The 17,407-nt window shown below is 47.6% G+C and overlaps 3 protein-coding genes across 25 annotated transcripts in view; 1 reads left to right on the forward strand and 2 right to left on the reverse strand.

Moving 5' to 3' along the window:
- Positions 1–4,181: 4,181 nt before the first annotated feature.
- On the forward strand, positions 4,182–10,701 carry LOC118512513 (medium-chain acyl-CoA ligase ACSF2, mitochondrial). The gene is made up of 5 exons (XM_036057032.1): positions 4,182–4,497; positions 6,190–6,403; positions 6,593–6,721; positions 9,104–9,324; positions 9,386–10,701. Exons 1-5 carry the CDS (start codon positions 4,445–4,447, stop codon positions 10,542–10,544), a joined length of 1,776 nt encoding a protein of 591 aa, XP_035912925.1. The 5' UTR covers positions 4,182–4,444; the 3' UTR covers positions 10,545–10,701.
- On the reverse strand, positions 6,064–8,848 carry LOC118512514 (CLIP domain-containing serine protease B15-like). Its single transcript, XM_036057033.1, has 5 exons — positions 8,606–8,848; positions 8,086–8,520; positions 7,586–8,018; positions 7,286–7,482; positions 6,064–7,213 (listed from the first exon to the last, which is right to left on the reverse strand). Exons 1-5 carry the CDS (start codon positions 8,823–8,825, stop codon positions 6,801–6,803), a joined length of 1,698 nt encoding a protein of 565 aa, XP_035912926.1. The 5' UTR covers positions 8,826–8,848; the 3' UTR covers positions 6,064–6,800.
- A 293-nt stretch (positions 10,702–10,994) lies between the features above and the next one.
- Positions 10,995–17,407, reverse strand: part of LOC118512516 — a 123,147-nt gene continuing 116,734 nt past the window's right edge. For 22 of the 23 annotated variants that reach the window (XM_036057052.1, XM_036057037.1, XM_036057044.1 and 19 more), the window contains 3 exons: positions 15,527–15,710; positions 14,702–15,461; positions 11,340–14,624 (listed from right to left, as the gene is read on the reverse strand). In XM_036057052.1, the coding sequence (XP_035912945.1) occupies positions 13,040–14,624; positions 14,702–15,461; positions 15,527–15,710 (2,529 nt within the window). In that variant the 3' untranslated portion in view covers positions 11,340–13,039. Of the gene's footprint in view, positions 14,625–14,701; positions 15,462–15,526; positions 15,711–17,407 lie in introns of all 23 variants that reach the window. The other variant, XM_036057034.1, reaches the window with a different exon arrangement.

Consider the following 17,407-nt stretch of genomic DNA (forward strand, 5'->3'; position numbering starts at 1 on the left):
CCCTGGATTGGGCTGGAACCACACACGAAACCGCAGCTTACCTTCACCGTAGCCATCAACCGCCAGCCACCGTCGGGAGTTGTTTTCCGCGTCCAAACAACATTGTATCCATCGGATGGTTTGGGCCTTTTGCGTGCGGGTGGTGGGGGGAGGGCAGGATGAAGAACGCATCGAATGGCTCGTGCGACCGTTACTAGGTTGACACACCGATCGGGTTAACTTGAATGTCGCCGTCACCGTTGACTACCGGAAGTGTCGCGTGGAAATTCCTGCGTGAACGAAAAATTCCGCCCGAAGCTTGCTGCTGGTGGTGGTGTTTTTGAGGTTGATTAGCGTGATTTAAGCGAGAATTTGCAGAGTAAGTTCTAAAACATGAAACTGAATTAAAAGTTACTTTTGTAAGGATAAAAATGTCCGTCCGTTAGAAGTAGATTCATATTCAAACGATTGACTGACACTGAGTTGCGCCTAGTAGTTAGGCAATGCGCATACATCCAGATTTGAAATCCAATTCCAAATCCAAAAAATGAACTAAAGCTCTTATAAAACTCATTTTGGAGTTCTCAACTTATAAATAAAATACTGAAATTGTTTCTAAACATTTCTTAAACTATTTTAATTCAAATTGTGAATAATTTTACTTTTTTTAGGATGGATTTAAAAAAAATCATTCGAAATGTCTAACCCTTAACACTGCCATGCAGAAACCAACTGCAGCTGCAGCTACTCTCTTTCACTCTCTTGACCACTCCTCCCCCGTTTCTATCCATCCTCGGTTCTTAACCATCGTCCGCGTCCGTGGCGAGGGCTTGGCTCGAAAATTCCATCACACATATTCCCTGTGGCCCGTGGAAAAGTGCACACAATTTCGGCCGTTACGTACACGGTGGAACCGGTCGAGCATAATTTGCATAATCGATTCAGTGTACTTTTTTGCCATTTTTTGTTGTACTTAACCGTACGTACGTGTGTGTGTGTGTGTGTAATAGCCATACTCGCTCGGCGACTGAAGGATGGATGTGTGGTTCTGCAAAATGTATTTGCCCGCCGAACCTTTCCAATGAACTCTCGGGGCCGACCTCGAAACCGGTCGAGTCCGGTCAAAGCGTTTCGGGGAATGGAAACGAATTTCGGCAATCTATAAACCGTTCGCGGACAAATGAAGCAATTATTTACCAGCTTTGTACTCCGCGAAAACAGGTTGACCCAAGGGAGGGGCTAAAAGGGGGCAATAATCGAATCAAACTTTCCACAACAGACCAGATTTTGCTTTCCTTTTTACCGATACGCATTTCGGGGGAAAGATGGCATCGATAGAAACTCCTGGATAGGATTTATATTTTGTTTAATCGAACTATTTGTAGACAGCGTCACAACCCACCGCCGATGAATCCACCAAACTACCGAGCGACCTAGTCGCGCCCGCCACCCGAACTTCCAAAACCCCGAACCGAGGGTGAAAGTGTTTTGTTGTTATGCGTATCGCGTGGAAAATTGTTTGTCCAAATATGTTTACAATCATCGTCGGTCGCTTCCGTTCTATCCGCTTGTTTGGGAGACACACCTGCGCTTCTGCGCCTATTACTACTAGCCTTACGAGCGCTTCCTTATTGCGTTGAGGTGCCCTAACCGAGTCTGCCCGGGGTTTCATGCATGCACAGGACCAAAAATGCAAATACCAGCACATTGTAACTGAATGGTTGCCCGGTTCCTAAGGTTGCGTCGTTTGGTTTGCTTCCCCGACGGAAGAGCTGCGTGACTCCTCTTCGAAAAAGTTGTGAAAGAATGTCCGATTGGAAAGACGCAAAAGTAATACTCCTAGGATATCCTGGTCCGTTCAGAATTGAATAATTTTTAAGATGAGATATTGCTTTTAATTTCTTATAGTCATCAGAAAGAAGTCTCTTTGGAGCCCACAATATCTCAACGAGCTATCTCTGCTCGCTGACATATTCAACCACAAAGGCCATCGTTAACCTCAATTTCTAACGATCACCCTATCAAACCTACACACACACACGACAACGTACACAGCAGGCTCGGTGCGATTCGTTCCAGGCAAAGCAAGCTAGTAACGCTTTGCCCACTCTCCCCAGGAACTGCATAGAAGGGGATATATGTACGTTCCAACCAAAACAAAACCACCAGAAAAAAAAGCAGGTCATGGGGTGAGGTACACGAAAAACATCAACAACCATCGCAAAGCGTGTCCCATTCATGGTGCCGAAACGATAAGAAACGTCATCGATTGATGAGCGTATCGTTCGCGGCGAAGAACTTGAGAATCCTTTCGGCGAAAGTTGACGGCGCGCGGGATTAAACGCAGCCCAGTGATTTGTACGCGATTATCGTTCTATTAGCGTCCGGGGTAGGAAGTTTGATCGTTTACTATTTACCATACACGCGGCAAGGGGCAAGAGTTTTGCACCAGAAACCCGGGACTATCTTAGGGAAATTTCCTTTCCCTTATGCGGCGAAGGGTTTTTGGCGTCGTCCTGCTGTTGCCCTACTTACGGTTTGGGGGGGGAGGCACTATCAGTGGGGAGTCGGTCAAAAGTAAACAAATATGTTTTTGTCTAGGATTTATAATGTGTCTGTTCTTACTCTATGAAGTCAATAAAGTAGTCGAGCAAAATTCGTCACTATTTCAATGATATCTATTAACATTTTTGCAATTTTCTAATGGTTGACATCGAATGTTAACGATTCTTCTCTTTGGTGTGATGACTTCCTTGACTTCCAGACTCGTAGTTGGAGAGTAAGTCCTACATACGGAGAGACCGGTCCAGATAGGACGTGATACCTTCAAGACTTGTGCCACTATCGTCCAGGCTATCGAGATAGCCTGAGGTCTTAAAAATGATAACAAAAACTAAGATTGGCGATCAACGAAGATTAATATAAATTTTACATATTTTTAAGAACTTCTGTAAGTATCATTAAATCAGACAGAAATGTTAAGATAAACTTATCCCAACAACAACCAGTACCGAGTCGTCCCATAGTGACTAGAAACGGAGAACAAAGCTTCGATTGAATAAATGCCTTCCATGTCGCTTTTGCATCAAGATGTCGTGCTCCCCGGAATCCTCCTTCAAGTTTTTTAAATTTTGTGGCAAACTTTCTGAGCTTAACAAAACCTCTCCTCGACCGTGTCCTGTCTTGTTGAAAAGCGGATCTTTACACACAACGACACAACAACAAATGGCACCAGATAATCTGTGTTCCCAGGTCTAGACGAGTTTATAGCGTCGCCCAAAGTTATCTTCAATTTGGTCCTTACTTGGTAATGTTTGTTCATCTTTTTTTTTTGCTCCTAACAGGTCTGCTCTGCTTGTTTGTTGTGAGAGAACCGTTGATTTTAGCAGTTTTCTCAACCTATTTATCCTTTGCACCTATGTATAAATGTTGGTATAACTTTTTCTATCTTGAGCAAACGTAACCCATCCGTCAGTGATCCTCGTACCTCGTGTGACGGCATTAGGGATATGTTTTACAACCTCTTAAAAAAGCTTTACTGAGAATTGGAAAAAATGAAGCATTTTTTTATGGGTAGCAAGAAAAGTAAACTGTATTTTTTTATAGAGAATTTCGCCCCGTTTCTGTTTGAATAGCGATGGCGTTTGGGTTGGGATGTGGTGATACCTGTGTGTACCTCATCCATTTTCAACAGGTCGCCTTGCTCATTTGCTACCCTAATTGATGAAGCCATAAATGTGCTAGAATTTGTCATCGTACCTGTCCCGGAAACTGGTACGCTGGTAACCTCTTTAACCTCTTTCAGCTTGATTGCACCTCGTCACTCAGAAGCACGCCGGTTTTGCAAAGCTCACGATCACATCGCCCAACGATGAGAGAAGGGCTCAAATCGCTTGTTGTCCGAGCCCGATATCAGAACCGTTTCCTTCAAGACTGATAGCTGAATTAAAAAAAACAAAACACCAAACCAGGAAAAAGTCTGCCTGCTTGTCTACAATCTTATCAAATCAGCCGCGGTAAGGTCGCACATTTGGTCGCCGGTCGGATGTTACAGCATAGCGGCGATTTGCTCCTATTTATACAGTGATACTGGTTTGTTTTCCTTTTTTCGTCGCTTTTATATTTGTTAATTCATCCCACACGTCCATTCAACTTTATGACCAGCCGTTCGAGCCCGCGCAACACACACACACAAATTTAGAACCACTGATAAGAAAGGGCACGCCATTTATGACGCGGCGCGCGATAGCGAAAATGCAACGGTTACAGACCGACCGGCTTAGTTAGTCGGCGACCGTCGGTGCGCGAACACAAGTGCTTTTGCGATCCGCGCGATCTGGTCTGGTGTGGTTTTATTTATCGTGCCCTCTCCAAACGGTGCAGCGGTGCATCAAAGTGCAGTTTATTTGTGTGTTTGACCTCCCCTTGACTTGCGATTGTTCCACTCGGTCGAAAGTGTCGAAGCATGGCGTTACGATTGCTGGGGCTTCACCAACACCAGCGTGCGTGCTGGAACCGGTAAGCGGGTTGCAGTTTGCATCGCGATCATGATGGACGTTGATTGTAAATGTCATTATCAAGGGTACTATTAGCGTGGAATTGTAGTGTTTGTGCAGAGCGGGCTTGTGGTTGTGGATCTCCATGGTTACCTCTATCGTATGCGGAAAGTGCCTGTTGTCTAAACAAATCTGTCAGAATGATGAAAGTCACAAATGCATGATCAGTGTAAATAGAGGCTTTAAGCGATCATTACGACACATCAATAGCGAAACGTATTATTAGTGTCCACAAGATATCAAGTTGAAGTAATTAACAAAAACTATTCTCAGGCAGTTTTAAACGCCATAGGAACAATGTCGTTGGAAAGTGCGTTGTTTGATCTAAATACATCTATCAGTTTACGAGTCAGCGAGTCAAATAGTTTGTAGCAAATAAACTGATAGTTCTTCCTCTTAAGTGCAATACGTATCAGCTACAAGTATGCAAAGATTCTTAACTTGAGAGTACCTTAGTTCATCAAACAAGACCAAAATGTAACCGAACAAGACTATGTACACCTTCCCCAAGTACCAAATGACCAAATTCTCGATATTATCAAGCTCTCCTCCAACGAAAAAGTCTTGGCGAATTGCGCTTGAACACTACTTGTGAGTTGGGTGAAAAATAAGTATCAATAAGTTTAAAAACGGGGTGACCTGGTGTTAACAGCGACAATGGCGCCCGTTTTCAAACGACAGGACCTGGGATCAAATCCCATCCGGACCCATCCCATCCCCCGAAGTGAGGTCTGACTTTCCAACACCTTGGTACCAATAAGTCTACTAAGCCAGAAATGGCAGGCATGAGAGATAGAAATATAGAGAGAGAGAGGGAGAGAGACCTTTAACATAAGTAGATACACACCAGATCAGTTAGCTTCTTAGTAACTACACAATTATCAGGACTTCATCAGGACCTGATCATGACTCCTTAACAAAAACTTTTTGTAAGCTATATTTGTAGTAATTTTCAAGCAATAATTGATTGCAGCATTTCAAAATAGCTATGCAAGGACCTTCGTAGCATACGCTACTTAGTTATTGAAATCTGACAGTTATCCTTCAATTAATCGTCAATACATGATCAACAAGTGATATATACCACGGAAAATATGCTTGTTAAACTAAATTATTAAAACATATGCTTTTCAGAACCTAACTAAATTTAATAGTGTACTTCACAGTGACTCCATTATTCCTAAGGAAATTCGACTTAAATTTTATTTCTTTTCCATCAAAAATAAAGTAAATTAACAAGAGAAAAACTATTTCCTTTCCTAATGCACACCTTTGAGTTCAAAGCAATTGTCATATTCTCCTAGTAAAACATACTTCCTAACAGATAAAACGTAACTGTCTATTGCTCTAAGAGGCTATTGTTCTAAAGGGGTCTATCGGAAGATCAAGTAGGCGAGGCAAAGGCAGCACCGGTTTTACCATCCCGACCGCCTCCTCGTACGCAGGACTGACTATCCAACTACGGGTACAATTAAGTCACCGAAAGTCAGAAATGGCTGACCTAACCCTCTCGAAGTTGTAGCGCCAAAGAAGCAGAAGCAGAAGAAGCCTATTGCTAAATTGAAACAAATCTTTAAACTTGAACACCTTAAGATATCATAAACATCTATAACCCCTTTTTCTCCGTTTTCAATTATCCTTAAACTGTACCAAGGATTCTGCAAACGATTCGCACCCAATCAACGGTTGCTCCGAGCACGCACGAGAAGCAGCAAAGCTACATTCACCACATAGGCAGTAAACCTCTGGTCTATCGGAACGTGGGCCAACATCTTCGACTGGCGGCGGAACAGTTCCCAAACAATGAGGCCATCGTAGCGTGTCACGAAGCGGGCGCAAGGCTCACCTATGCCGCCGTCCTAGACAAGGTAAGCCGCTTACCGTACGTCCCTATTTTAAATTGGCGGCTGCTTCTGTTTGCCCAGAGAGCCAATTAACATCAATTACACGATTGTCGGCGGCGAGACGAACTTTTACAACTGGCCCCATAGAGAATCAACCATTTTGCGAATGGCACGGTGTACATTGAACGCATCTGTTTTCCTTTTTCTGCACAGGTAGATCGTCTGGCGGCTTCCTTCCTACAGCTCGGTCTGCGGCAGGGTGATCGCGTCGGAATCTGGGCGCCGAACGGGATGCTCTTCTATCTTACCAACCTGGCGGCGGCGCGTGCCGGTATGATTTCGGTAAGCGAATGAATCATGCGTGCAAATTGCAGGTGTATCAAGGGTAGGCGAGACGTCCTTGCGGATCTGCGTGTCGGGTTTAGGGCTTCAGGTTTGAGACGATCCAATCAACGTACGGTGCAACAGCCGTGTACACGTCCGGGTACGTTTCCAGACATTGCTTTGGACCGAACGAGAGCAATCCGTACAGGACGTACCGTTCGCTTGGGCCAACCACCTGCACCGATTGTAGCGGTGTGGCGGCCATATTGAACGTACAGACACCGGTGGACGGATTGTCTCGACGGATACATATCTGGCCGTAGGTTTTTTCCAGCGGTACATCCTGATCGTTGTACGCATCCTGACAGCCAACCGATTCGATCGAGCTGGGAAAGCTACGGTACAGGACGGTGCTGGAGCTTCTCGCTAGCCATCCGGTGCGGATGTAGTACGAAGGCTTATGCGACTTGAGTGCGGTCGAGAAGGGTAGACAGATCGGTTTGATGTTGTCTAGCGATGAGAGAGTTACAGCAAACAATTAGGACGGTGCTTTGAAGTTGAAACCCCTCTTCAATCACTTACCTTGGTCAACGTTGGCCTGCTGCCGGAGGCGTAACAGTGCAAGATCGTTGGCGAACGCTGGATTGTTGAAACCACTGTGGACGATTATCTGCTCCACTGGAACTGTTTGCACCGGAGGTTGACACTCTCGGCGACCCTCAACGATGCCACAATCGGGATCGTAACCCGTATCAAATTCACCCAGCCGTACACCAGCGCTATGGAAGAAGAAGAACTCTTGTTTAGTAACAAGTTAAGAAAATCCTGGTCGGACCTCTAGAGATACTGTAATGCCAACGAAGAACAATCAGCGCTACTTACAGCCGATAAGAGTTCGCGGGCAGCGAAACACACTGTGCCGCCGTCAAAACATATCGGCGGGTAATTAGCGTTCCCTGGCACAGCAAACGCCGCTGCCCGGTGCTGATCTGCTGATACTCAATCACACCCAACCACGGGTAACCTTGAAAAACTGGTTTCCCATCTTCGGCCGTCCCGGGGTAATTATTCACACCGCAGATGTCCAACGACAGCAGCTGTTGTTTATCGATGACGGTTGCCGAATACGGACTGTTCGGTGTGCCGCTCGTGTACCGGTTGATCCAGTCGAGGTACGTCGCCACATCGCTAAACCCAGCAAAGTCTGCCGACTGACAGTTCTGTCCACTGAACGAAACAATGCCCCGAATGTACCACCGGTTCTCGATCTCGAAGTACATGCCGCCTCCACTGTCACCGCCACACACCGTTGTTCCTGTCACGGAGACATCGGAGATTAAGCGTGCGAGTTCTCTGTCCTTTCCGGAGGACATCCTACTTACCATTGCGAAATCCGGCACAGTACACATTCCGCGTCAGGACGCGGCCAAACAGATTGCGATTACTTTCCAGACACGTTTGGAAGTCCACGATGGGCATGTACGCCACACGCAACCGATCGGCTACTTCGCCAACTTCAGTTATTCCGAACCCAACCACAGACCCGACGCGTCCTACCAACACACCGATATCCACCTTGGAACGTTCCCACAGACACACCGGCTGCACGTAGTCCGTGAACTTGATGTCTGTCGCGAGCTTGATCAGTGCTATATCGTGCCGGACCAGAGCCGCACTGTACTCTTCGTGCACGATGATCCGGTCGGCCTGATGTTCCTGTGTGTGACTTTCGGCTGCGTACAGATACGTGCGGCCTACCTGCACCGACAAACGATCCACCGTGATGACACCGTTGTTAAGTTGCACGCAATGAGCAGCTGGGCGAGCGAGAGAGAGAGAGATAATGCTAACAATCAAAGCAATCCATGCATTTGATGCACACTACTGAATCAATCTAGTTACCCGTTAGTATCGTGTTCTGGTTGATGATGGCACCACCACACTGATACAGGAACGTACGCTCGATCCGATGGAAGATGGCCGCATGCCATGGCCACTGACCCGAGATTGCATCCTCACCGCCCAGAATCAGCTTCGCATAGTCCACCTTACGCTCGCCGCACCCTTGACCTTGCGCGGCGAACAGTGCCACACCTAAAACAACGCTCCACAACTTACCCATCGCAGACGACGAACGTTACTGACACGCGCGATCTCGTGCGGAGAAGATCACGGAGCCGGTTCTAGAATTTGGCGATAGTTTGGCGACACAGAATTCGTTTTCGTCACAAACCTGTTTTGTTTGTCTGACGCACACGTCTCCGCAACCGGCTTTCCCCAAGATGCTCAAGAAATCCCGTTTAGTGCGTTGATCTTGGGATGTCGCGTATCGGCATAGAGAGCGAGAGTGTTAGTTGGCGCTAAGTCATTCTTGTTTGCTTTCTTTCTTCTCTCGCGCAGGTTGGAATTAATCCGGCCTATCAAGTACCGGAGCTAGAGTATGCACTTAAGAAAGTCGGCGTAAGGGCTCTCGTGGCTGCGGAAGGATATCGTCAACAGAACTACTACGGCATGGTGTCCCATATCGCACCGGAACTTGCCTCGTCCAAGCCGGGTGAGCTAAAGAGTAAATTGCTCCCAAATCTGTCCGCCGTAATAATTGACAGTCAGAAGAGTTTGCCGTAAGTATTGGAAGGTCCTGCAGATGATCTTACAAATATCCTGATCTTCTTCCCTTTTCAGAGGAGCAATTAAGTTCAGCGAGCTATTCGATCTGCCATCGGAACAAAGCATCAGCAAGGTGGAGAACCTTCAATCAAAGATTATGCCCGACAGTGGCGTCAACCTTCAGTTCACCTCCGGAACAACGGGACAACCCAAAGCGGCTCTGATGTCACACTTTGGCTTCGTCAACAACGGACTACACATTGGCAACCGGAACGAGCTAGACCAGAAGATGCATCGACTGTGTGTACAGGTGCCACTGTTCCACGCGTTCGGTATGGTGATCGCCATCATGGCGGCCATTTCTTACGGCTCCACGCTCGTTCTGCCAACCGCAGGCTTTAAGGCGGCCGATTCCTTAGCTGCCATTGTACGCGAAAGATGCTCGATCGTGCTTGGAACTCCAACCATGTACGTGGATCTGGTGAGACGTATCGTTGAAAGTGGTGCTAAGCTAGAAACGCCCGAGATCGCCGTCACCGGTGGAGCTACCTGCTCACCGAAGCTGTTTGCCGACATCAAACACACGCTCGGCGTGCGGAAGGTGAAAACCGTGTTCGGAATGACCGAAACAACGGCCGTCATCTTCCAGGCCCTGTTCGACGAGACGCCGGAGGATGTGCAGCAAACTGTTGGCCACATTACCGATCACTACGAGGCGAAAGTGATCGATCAGGAGGGGCATATCGTACCGTTCGGGACGGCCGGCGAACTGTGCGTTCGGGGATACGGTACCATGCTCGGCTATTGGGACGATGAGAAAAAGACGAAGGAAACGATCGGTGCTGATCGGTGGCTGCGGACAGGTGATCAGTTCGTACTGCGCGAGGATGGCTACGGGAAGATTGTGGGTCGCCTGAAGGAAGTCGTTATCCGTGGTGGAGAGAACATTTACCCGAAGGAGGTGGAAGACTTCCTGAACACCTATCCAAAGATTCTGGAAGCGCACTGTATCGGTGTGCCGGACGAGCGTACGGGTGAGGAGTTGTGTGCTTTCGTACGGCTAAAGGACGCTTCCGATACGATCGATCGAGAGGAGGTAAAGCGTTACTGTGAGGGAAAGCTGGCGTACTACAAGGTGCCGAAGTATGTGAGGATCCTGAACGATCTGCCCAAGACAACGTCTGGAAAGGTGCAGAAGTTTAAGCTAGCCGAACTGTTTGCAGCGGAACGGTAACGAGCGCTTTTCGTGTTTAAGTTAATATGAATGTTTTGCTAAAGCTTCAACTTTTACTGGTGTACTGGTGTACCTACTCATGAGGCCGTGGTAAAGGCTGAAAACTGAGTTGGATTTTCGATTTTTGATAAAATAAAAGGAGGAATATTTTACAAAATTGATTCAAGATTTTTTTTAAACAAATTCCTGGTTAAGAACTGTTCAAAGTACGATCCGAACGTGTTTTTCCAATTACACCGACACCAATTACCGAGCAATATGAAAAGTTTCATGAAATATTTCACGAGACTGTTTAAATTCAAATGAAATATTGCATACAAGCATGCACGTGTTCCGTTCGTCGCGGTGCGTAACTCAGAGTGTGAAGTAAGAATTGAATGGCTTATTTTACTAGATTAATAATAATTTTCGGACAGTTTGAAGCGTCATAAAAATAACAAATCGATTCAATTTCATTGCAATATGCATTACGGTTTGCATTAATCTGTATTTCTGTACCAGCTTCACTTCCCTGCCCTAACCACACGGTACCTGGTCGCACTGACTCGTCCCATCTCATTAACACAATCACATTAACACTCAGCTTTGGATTAAATTATCGCTTTCGCATCATAGAATCTGAGTAGTAGAGTATAAAGTATACAATAGCTCTTCTTTAGTTGCTGCAAAGAATGTATGCCGACACACACACCACAACAGCAAGGTGGCTTCGGCGCCGGCCCAAAATCCCACCCGACCACCAACCACAAAACTCCAGTCGTGTAATTGAAGTATTTAAAGAACACTCTCATAATGTTTTCTCTCTCTCTCTGTATGTGTGTATGTGTGTTTAGATTATTATTGTTATCATTTTTCGCTTTTGCTCGTACACCGCGCTAAAGGGACATCCAGTGTTCAAGAGCACAATATCCCACCAATAGTCCAACAAAAGCTTCAAGTTCAGTTGCAAGCAGACGCAACTGCTCCACTGACCATCGTTTTCCTCACAAAGGGGGTTTATACTTATTATGTTTACAATCGTTTATTATTACTACTATCGGCAGCAGCAGCAGCACTGCCTCTATCGATCCGTTTCCGATCGGGACAAATCGTTCCAAAATCTACAATTCGTTCAAATGCAACTCTCAACGCGCGTTCGATGCTCATCGACCAAAAATTGCACCACGCGTTCGAGGTTTGCCACAAATGGTTTACAAAAACATAACAGCATAACAAGAATAAAATTACCGGAAAGAAGTAGTGGTAGAAACATGTACACAACGAGCGCCTCCAAGATTAAGGTTAAGTTTAAACACTGCTAGTCGGCATTCGATCCAATCGGTTAATAGTGAGAAGAAATGGGGATATTCACCGACAATGCTTTCTTGGTGAGTTTTGATTTATCGCTACTACTATACACCTAAGAGCTATGGTCCAGAGAAAAACAAACACACTAACCTCGTTCGTCCTAGCACGTCTTCTTACACGCGAGAGACTACACAGGGCGCATTCATAGTTTATACACAGTTTCGGGGGTTGTTTTCCACAGCTCTTTTCCTCCATCTCTCAATTAACGACAGTTTCTAGTTCCAGACAGCGACATCGACACCTTCGGGCCAGTGTTTGTGTGTGTGTGTGTAGCAGTAATGCTGTGTTTACGGTGGCAACAAAGTAAGGGAAAATAAATTCAAATAAACAAATGAAAACGAAAAAAAGGACCATTTTTCATAACGATCTTTGTATCTCTTATTTTCTTGATTAAATATTTTCACGATCACTTCTCACAAGTCTCAAGGGGTGATGGGGTGTGTTTGTTATTCATAGGGGTTTGTGTGTGAGTGTGTGTCTCGTATTGGATTTGAGTCTGTTGCTTTCTTTGCAGCGAAGGATCTAAAGGAGTCGCGCGCGCTAATTCTATTAACGACAATTAAAGACGAATCGGGTTCCATATAATATAATATAAACATTGGATTGAACAAACTTACACGCCTAAATTAAACAACTAATAAGCAACTGGAGCAACTCTAGAAGTCTGTTGTGAGAACCGAAGACGTACACACCTAAGGATCTACGTTAGAAGCCTTAACAATATATCTGTGTGTGTGTTTAGCGCAGGAATCCAATCCAGGGCCAAGGGCCATCGATGAGGACCCACCGCTCGGAAACGCAGATTCGAACACGCAGAAGCGCAAATTACGTGGCGGAATCATTATGACCCGCGCTTATTACCCGTCGCATTTCACTGTTTGAGGGGGTGGGGGGGATGGGGAGGTTTGTCTGGACATGGGTTGGGGAATAAGGAAGTTCCAGTATGTTCTACACGTTGGCCATTCCCTACGCTCTCCGTATGTATCTGTGTGTCTCTGTGTGTAGGTGGGGAATTGTAGGAATATTGGTTCTTAAAGAATTATTTTCCCCAGCAAACAATTGTTAACCACCTCCCACCACGTCCACCTTTGCCGCACCGGCTAACACCCCGACGACCTAACTGTCACTTAGAAACTGTCGTCGTCATGTCATACGTTCGATTCCGAACCCGGATCACCATCCTCCGACCAGCTAACCTCCATCGGCGTATTATTCCCATCCGTCCCATTGTCACCGTTCAGGCTGGCCACAATCTTCTTCATCAGTGCGTCCTCGAGCGAAATGTTTGAATGACGCCGTCGGTGCTGCGATGGATGCTGTTCCTCTGACGAGTTGGCCCCACCCTCGACCGTATCGTCGTCGTTGTTCATCCGCTCACTACTTCGCTTGCCGCTGTGCAGTGGACTGTTGTCGTGGCTGCTGTTGCTGCTGCCCGTACCGGACGACAGACTGGCCTCCGAAATGCACGACGAGGACGATGCCGAGGACGTCGATAGTGCTTCATCGTCCGAGTTGGAACCGGACACGAGCGCTTCACCGGCTGCCTCTTTCGGGATGGTGCCACCGACCAGATTGCCTTTGCGCGTGAACTCTCGACGCTTTTCCCGAGCAGTCAGCCCACTGCCGGTCGCTTTTGCCGATGAGCTACCGCCCGCCATCAGTGCGGTCGTGTCGCATGTAATGAGGCCTCGGTTTTCCTTACTCTTCTTAAAGTTTGGCGTTTTATCGCGGTGAAAGATTTCGATCGGCTGATTCGCAATGTCCTCCACGTTCAGTTTCGCGCACCGGGCAAATGGGCTTTCCGGTTCGCTCAGCAGTTCCGTCTCCTCGAGAAACAAATCTTTCGCACGGTGCATCTGATGTTCGGCAAACGATTTCGCCGAGCCAGACGCGACCAGATCCAGGTCCTCCGTCAGGTAGCGCTTGTGAGCGTATGGCGAGCTACTGTACAGTGGCTGTTCCTTCCACGAACCGGGCATTTCGGTCATACGCAGCGGTTTGCATGGGACGCCCGCCACTCCCGGACACGGCGACGCCGAAGCACCCGAGTTCGAACGCACAATCTTCTTTGGTGGTTCGGCTGCCTTAATGCTGACCGATTTCGAGCGCAACCGGTGACTGTTGGAGCTGCCCGATGGCGGTGGCTTCACCGAAGACAGATCACTCGAATGCTGCTTCAGAATCGATGCCGCTGAGCTCGACTGCTGGATGCCGGCGGTGTGCCGTTCGCCCAACAGCGATCCGTTCGCTGTTTGGTTGAGTGCGGAACATTTTGGGCGCTTTGCCACCGAATCGTACGCCGCACTCGAACGGAACGAACCTGCCCGCCGCACCATCCGGGAGGCTGACACCTCCGGCGGTTCATCGTCGATCTCTAGCACCCACGAGACGGAATCGCTTTTCTCCACCATTCCCTTAATGACTGGCGAGGTCGGTGGGGAAATGTCATCCATGTCGAAGAACCGGTCCGAGCAGCTCGATCGCGACTGATTGTGGCTCAGCTGGTGATGGTGGTGAGCGGACGCGGACTGATCCAGGCTCGATTTGGTCGCGTACATGAAGCTCGAATTTTCGTGGTAACTCTTGGACAGCTCGGCGTACGCAAGCGTGAACTTTTCGGAGTTTTGCTTCAACCGCCACTGTAGCTCCTCGTTGTGCAACGACAACCGGCTCTTGATTTTCGTTTCCTGGTGCAGGTTGTCCTGCAAATGCTTCAACTTTTGCTGCAGTTCCCTAAAAAAAGGTGAAAGTATCGACCGGATGATTAGTTTACGCTACAATAGTAAGGTTAGGTCGTCTACACTACTTACTTCTCTTCCTCCGTTTTGGTCTTTAGCTGCACCTCGAGATCCTCGATGCGTGATTCGAGGGCGGAAATTTTCGTCAGCGCACCGGGCAGATCCTTCGCATCCCGCTCGTACTCCTGCGTCTGTTTGCGCAGTTCGGAAATTTCGCGCTGCTTCAGATCGAGCACGCAGCGCAAACTGTCCACCTCGTCCTGCAGCACTTGCAGGTGATTAATGTTGCCGGACGATCGGTTCAGCTGCAGCGGATTGCCACCGTTGCCGCCCGACAGGTTGAGGGTGCCATTAGCACCACCAGCAACCGCACCATTTTGGCTGGCCGGTTCCAACGGGCCATTACGACTCTGCCGCAGCACGACACACTCGTCCTTCGTGATGGTAAGCTTCTCCTCCAGCTCACGCTCTTTCCGCTCGGTTTCCCGGCGCATTCGCTCCAGATCACGGTTCAGCCCGTTGATCTGTTCGGTTAGGTCACGTTCGCGCATCGCCGCCGCCTGAAGCCGCTCGCTGAACGCCAACTCACTCGAATGAACCTTATCGCGCAGCTCGTTCTCGGTGCAGCTGAGCGCGTTGATTCGTTGCAGCAAATCCAGTTCCCGTGCACGGGAGCTTTCGAGCTGCTTCTCGTGTTCGGCCAGCTTCGCTTCGTAGTCATCGATCCGCGACAGCAGCTCGCGGCTGTGTGATTCTTTCTCGAGCAGTTGAGCCTCTAGTGCGGCAATTCGATCGTCGGCGCTGCGTTGCTGTTCACTCAGACAGGTTTCAACTGCAAACAATCAAGCGACTTAGTACCAGGTTCTTTAAACTGTCTTTTCGAGCATTCGAACATACCTCTGCTAAGTTCACAGCGATGCAGTTTCTGTAGCTCTGTTTCACGTTCGGTCGTTTCCAGAAGCTGTTGCTTCAGTGTCTGACTGTTGGTGCGCTCCTCATCGAGTATGGACTTGGTTTCCAGCAGATCGGCGGTGGTCTTCTGATGTGCCGTTTTGATTGTGGGACAGGAGAAGGCATCCAACTGCAAAGGAAGAGGCAACAAGAGACACGAATGGGGTTAGAAATTATGCAAACACAAATTATAGCACCTTAACACTTAAGGAAATCTTTGCGCACCAAAAAGAAATGAAATCTGCGGAACATCACTTAGGCCCTTCAAACACAACATCAGTATCTTGTGGTCGGATCGACGACCAAACCGACAATGATCGATCTCAAACTCAATCACGTACTATCCGGACACACAATCACAAACGAACGAAACACTTCACGTTTTCAATCGCATAACACATCTGCACCTAGATCGACTGGCAACTCTCGCGTTACGCCTGATCGGGCCGAGGTCTAGTTACACGCGTTGAAGGTACTCGTGACTTCACCTTCGCACCCAGAAATGGTGCCCGGCTCAGCTTATAGGAAGCTGTGTTGCGATCAAATCAAATCTCTTCCTGGCAAAGCAACGCTATCTCCTGCTGACCAACGCGAAGGACTGAGCCCTCCTGAGGCAAGATGATCCCAGAGAAGAAATGGGAAAGTTTGCAGGTGGTACGGTTCCTACCTGCAAGGGATTACCCCAAGAACCGTACGACAATGTGCGAAATAAGCGTTTGATTTGCAATGATGATAATCAGTCCCAAAACAATGTTTCCCTTTTTAGGTTTTTTACATTGCTAGACACAGGTATGCGTTGCCGTTACGGTTCTTCGACCGTGAAAGGAGCATCCCATCACAAATCACCTTTTTTGAAGATATGAATAAATTTGCATGCCCGTTCACTCTGAGCACCATATGGTGTGGTCCTTTTACAGCTAAATAAACCTTGAAGGATTTTACAAGGACACACAATCGCCCTTCTGCACAGCTTGTTGACCTTGTCTTAAGGATACTAATATTTAACGCTGGTCCATCACACTTACCACTATTAAATCGTACTCAATCATTTTGATAGTGTCCCAAACAATCGAACGAGATGCACACACGACGCAAACCCTCCACCAGCTACTTCACCACTGGGCACAAAACGATGGGAGCACCCTCGCTCTCTTAATAGAGCTCTATTAGCAGCACAGACCGTTTAGCCACTTGTGCACTGATTGTTTATTAAACCTCACAAGAGCACATTGCACGATTCCTTTCCACTGATGAGTAAAATATTTGTCGCGACACTCCGTCCAGATGGATTCACATTAGTGCATCCGATCCCTGTGACGGTTCAACTGCAACTGATCCTGCCAAACGAGTCTGCCAGTGAAGGACAGCTTTCAGATCGACAGTGTGCAGCAGTGTGATGTGTGATGACTACCTCCTGCAGTGAAATCTTGCCTCCTGCAAAGAAAGCTCCTCCGGGCTACCTGTTTACCCGTACCCTGCACCAAAGGACAGCTGCACTGCAGGTCTCTTTCCTTCGCATTGGCCCCAGAAATTGATCTGGGTACTGAAACGAAGGCCCTGCAAAATAAACACCCTGAAAGGTAGAACCCCGAACACATGCAGGGTATCATGCAGATTGTTATCCCGCAGGACAGGTACATCCGTGTTGCCTTGTGTAGTCAGAGATCATCTCCTACCTTCTGCTCAGGTCGTTGATCCAGACCATATCGGTACGTGATCCATCTTCCATAGCACAGGAAACAGCATAGCACCACTAGGCTAGTGACGAGTAAGTTAAACTCGGCAGCTAAATCCATTGCTAGCAAATTTTCACTGCTTAAAATCTCG

This window comes from Anopheles stephensi, chromosome 3 (assembly GCF_013141755.1).
Source record: "Anopheles stephensi strain Indian chromosome 3, UCI_ANSTEP_V1.0, whole genome shotgun sequence".
Classification (NCBI taxonomy): Eukaryota; Metazoa; Arthropoda; class Insecta; order Diptera; family Culicidae; genus Anopheles; species Anopheles stephensi.

What these genes read in the sequence shown, in the direction of transcription:
- LOC118512514 (XM_036057033.1), bottom strand. Translation starts at nt 8,825, where the DNA reads ATGGGTAAGTTGTGGAGCGTTGTTTTAGGTGTGGCACTGTTCGCCGCG. An exon ending in CCAGAACACGATACTAACGG is followed by an intron (nt 8,521 to 8,605) that starts GTAACTAGATTG and finishes TCGCTCGCCCAG; the next exon opens with CTGCTCATTGCGTGCAACTT. An exon ending in CCCGCGAACTCTTATCGGCT is followed by an intron (nt 7,483 to 7,585) that starts GTAAGTAGCGCT and finishes CTTCTTCCATAG; the next exon opens with CGCTGGTGTACGGCTGGGTG.
- LOC118512513 (XM_036057032.1), top strand. Translation starts at nt 4,445, where the DNA reads ATGGCGTTACGATTGCTGGGGCTTCACCAACACCAGCGTGCGTGCTGG. An exon ending in ATGCCGCCGTCCTAGACAAG is followed by an intron (nt 6,404 to 6,592) that starts GTAAGCCGCTTA and finishes TTTTCTGCACAG; the next exon opens with GTAGATCGTCTGGCGGCTTC. An exon ending in GACAGTCAGAAGAGTTTGCC is followed by an intron (nt 9,325 to 9,385) that starts GTAAGTATTGGA and finishes TTCCCTTTTCAG; the next exon opens with AGGAGCAATTAAGTTCAGCG.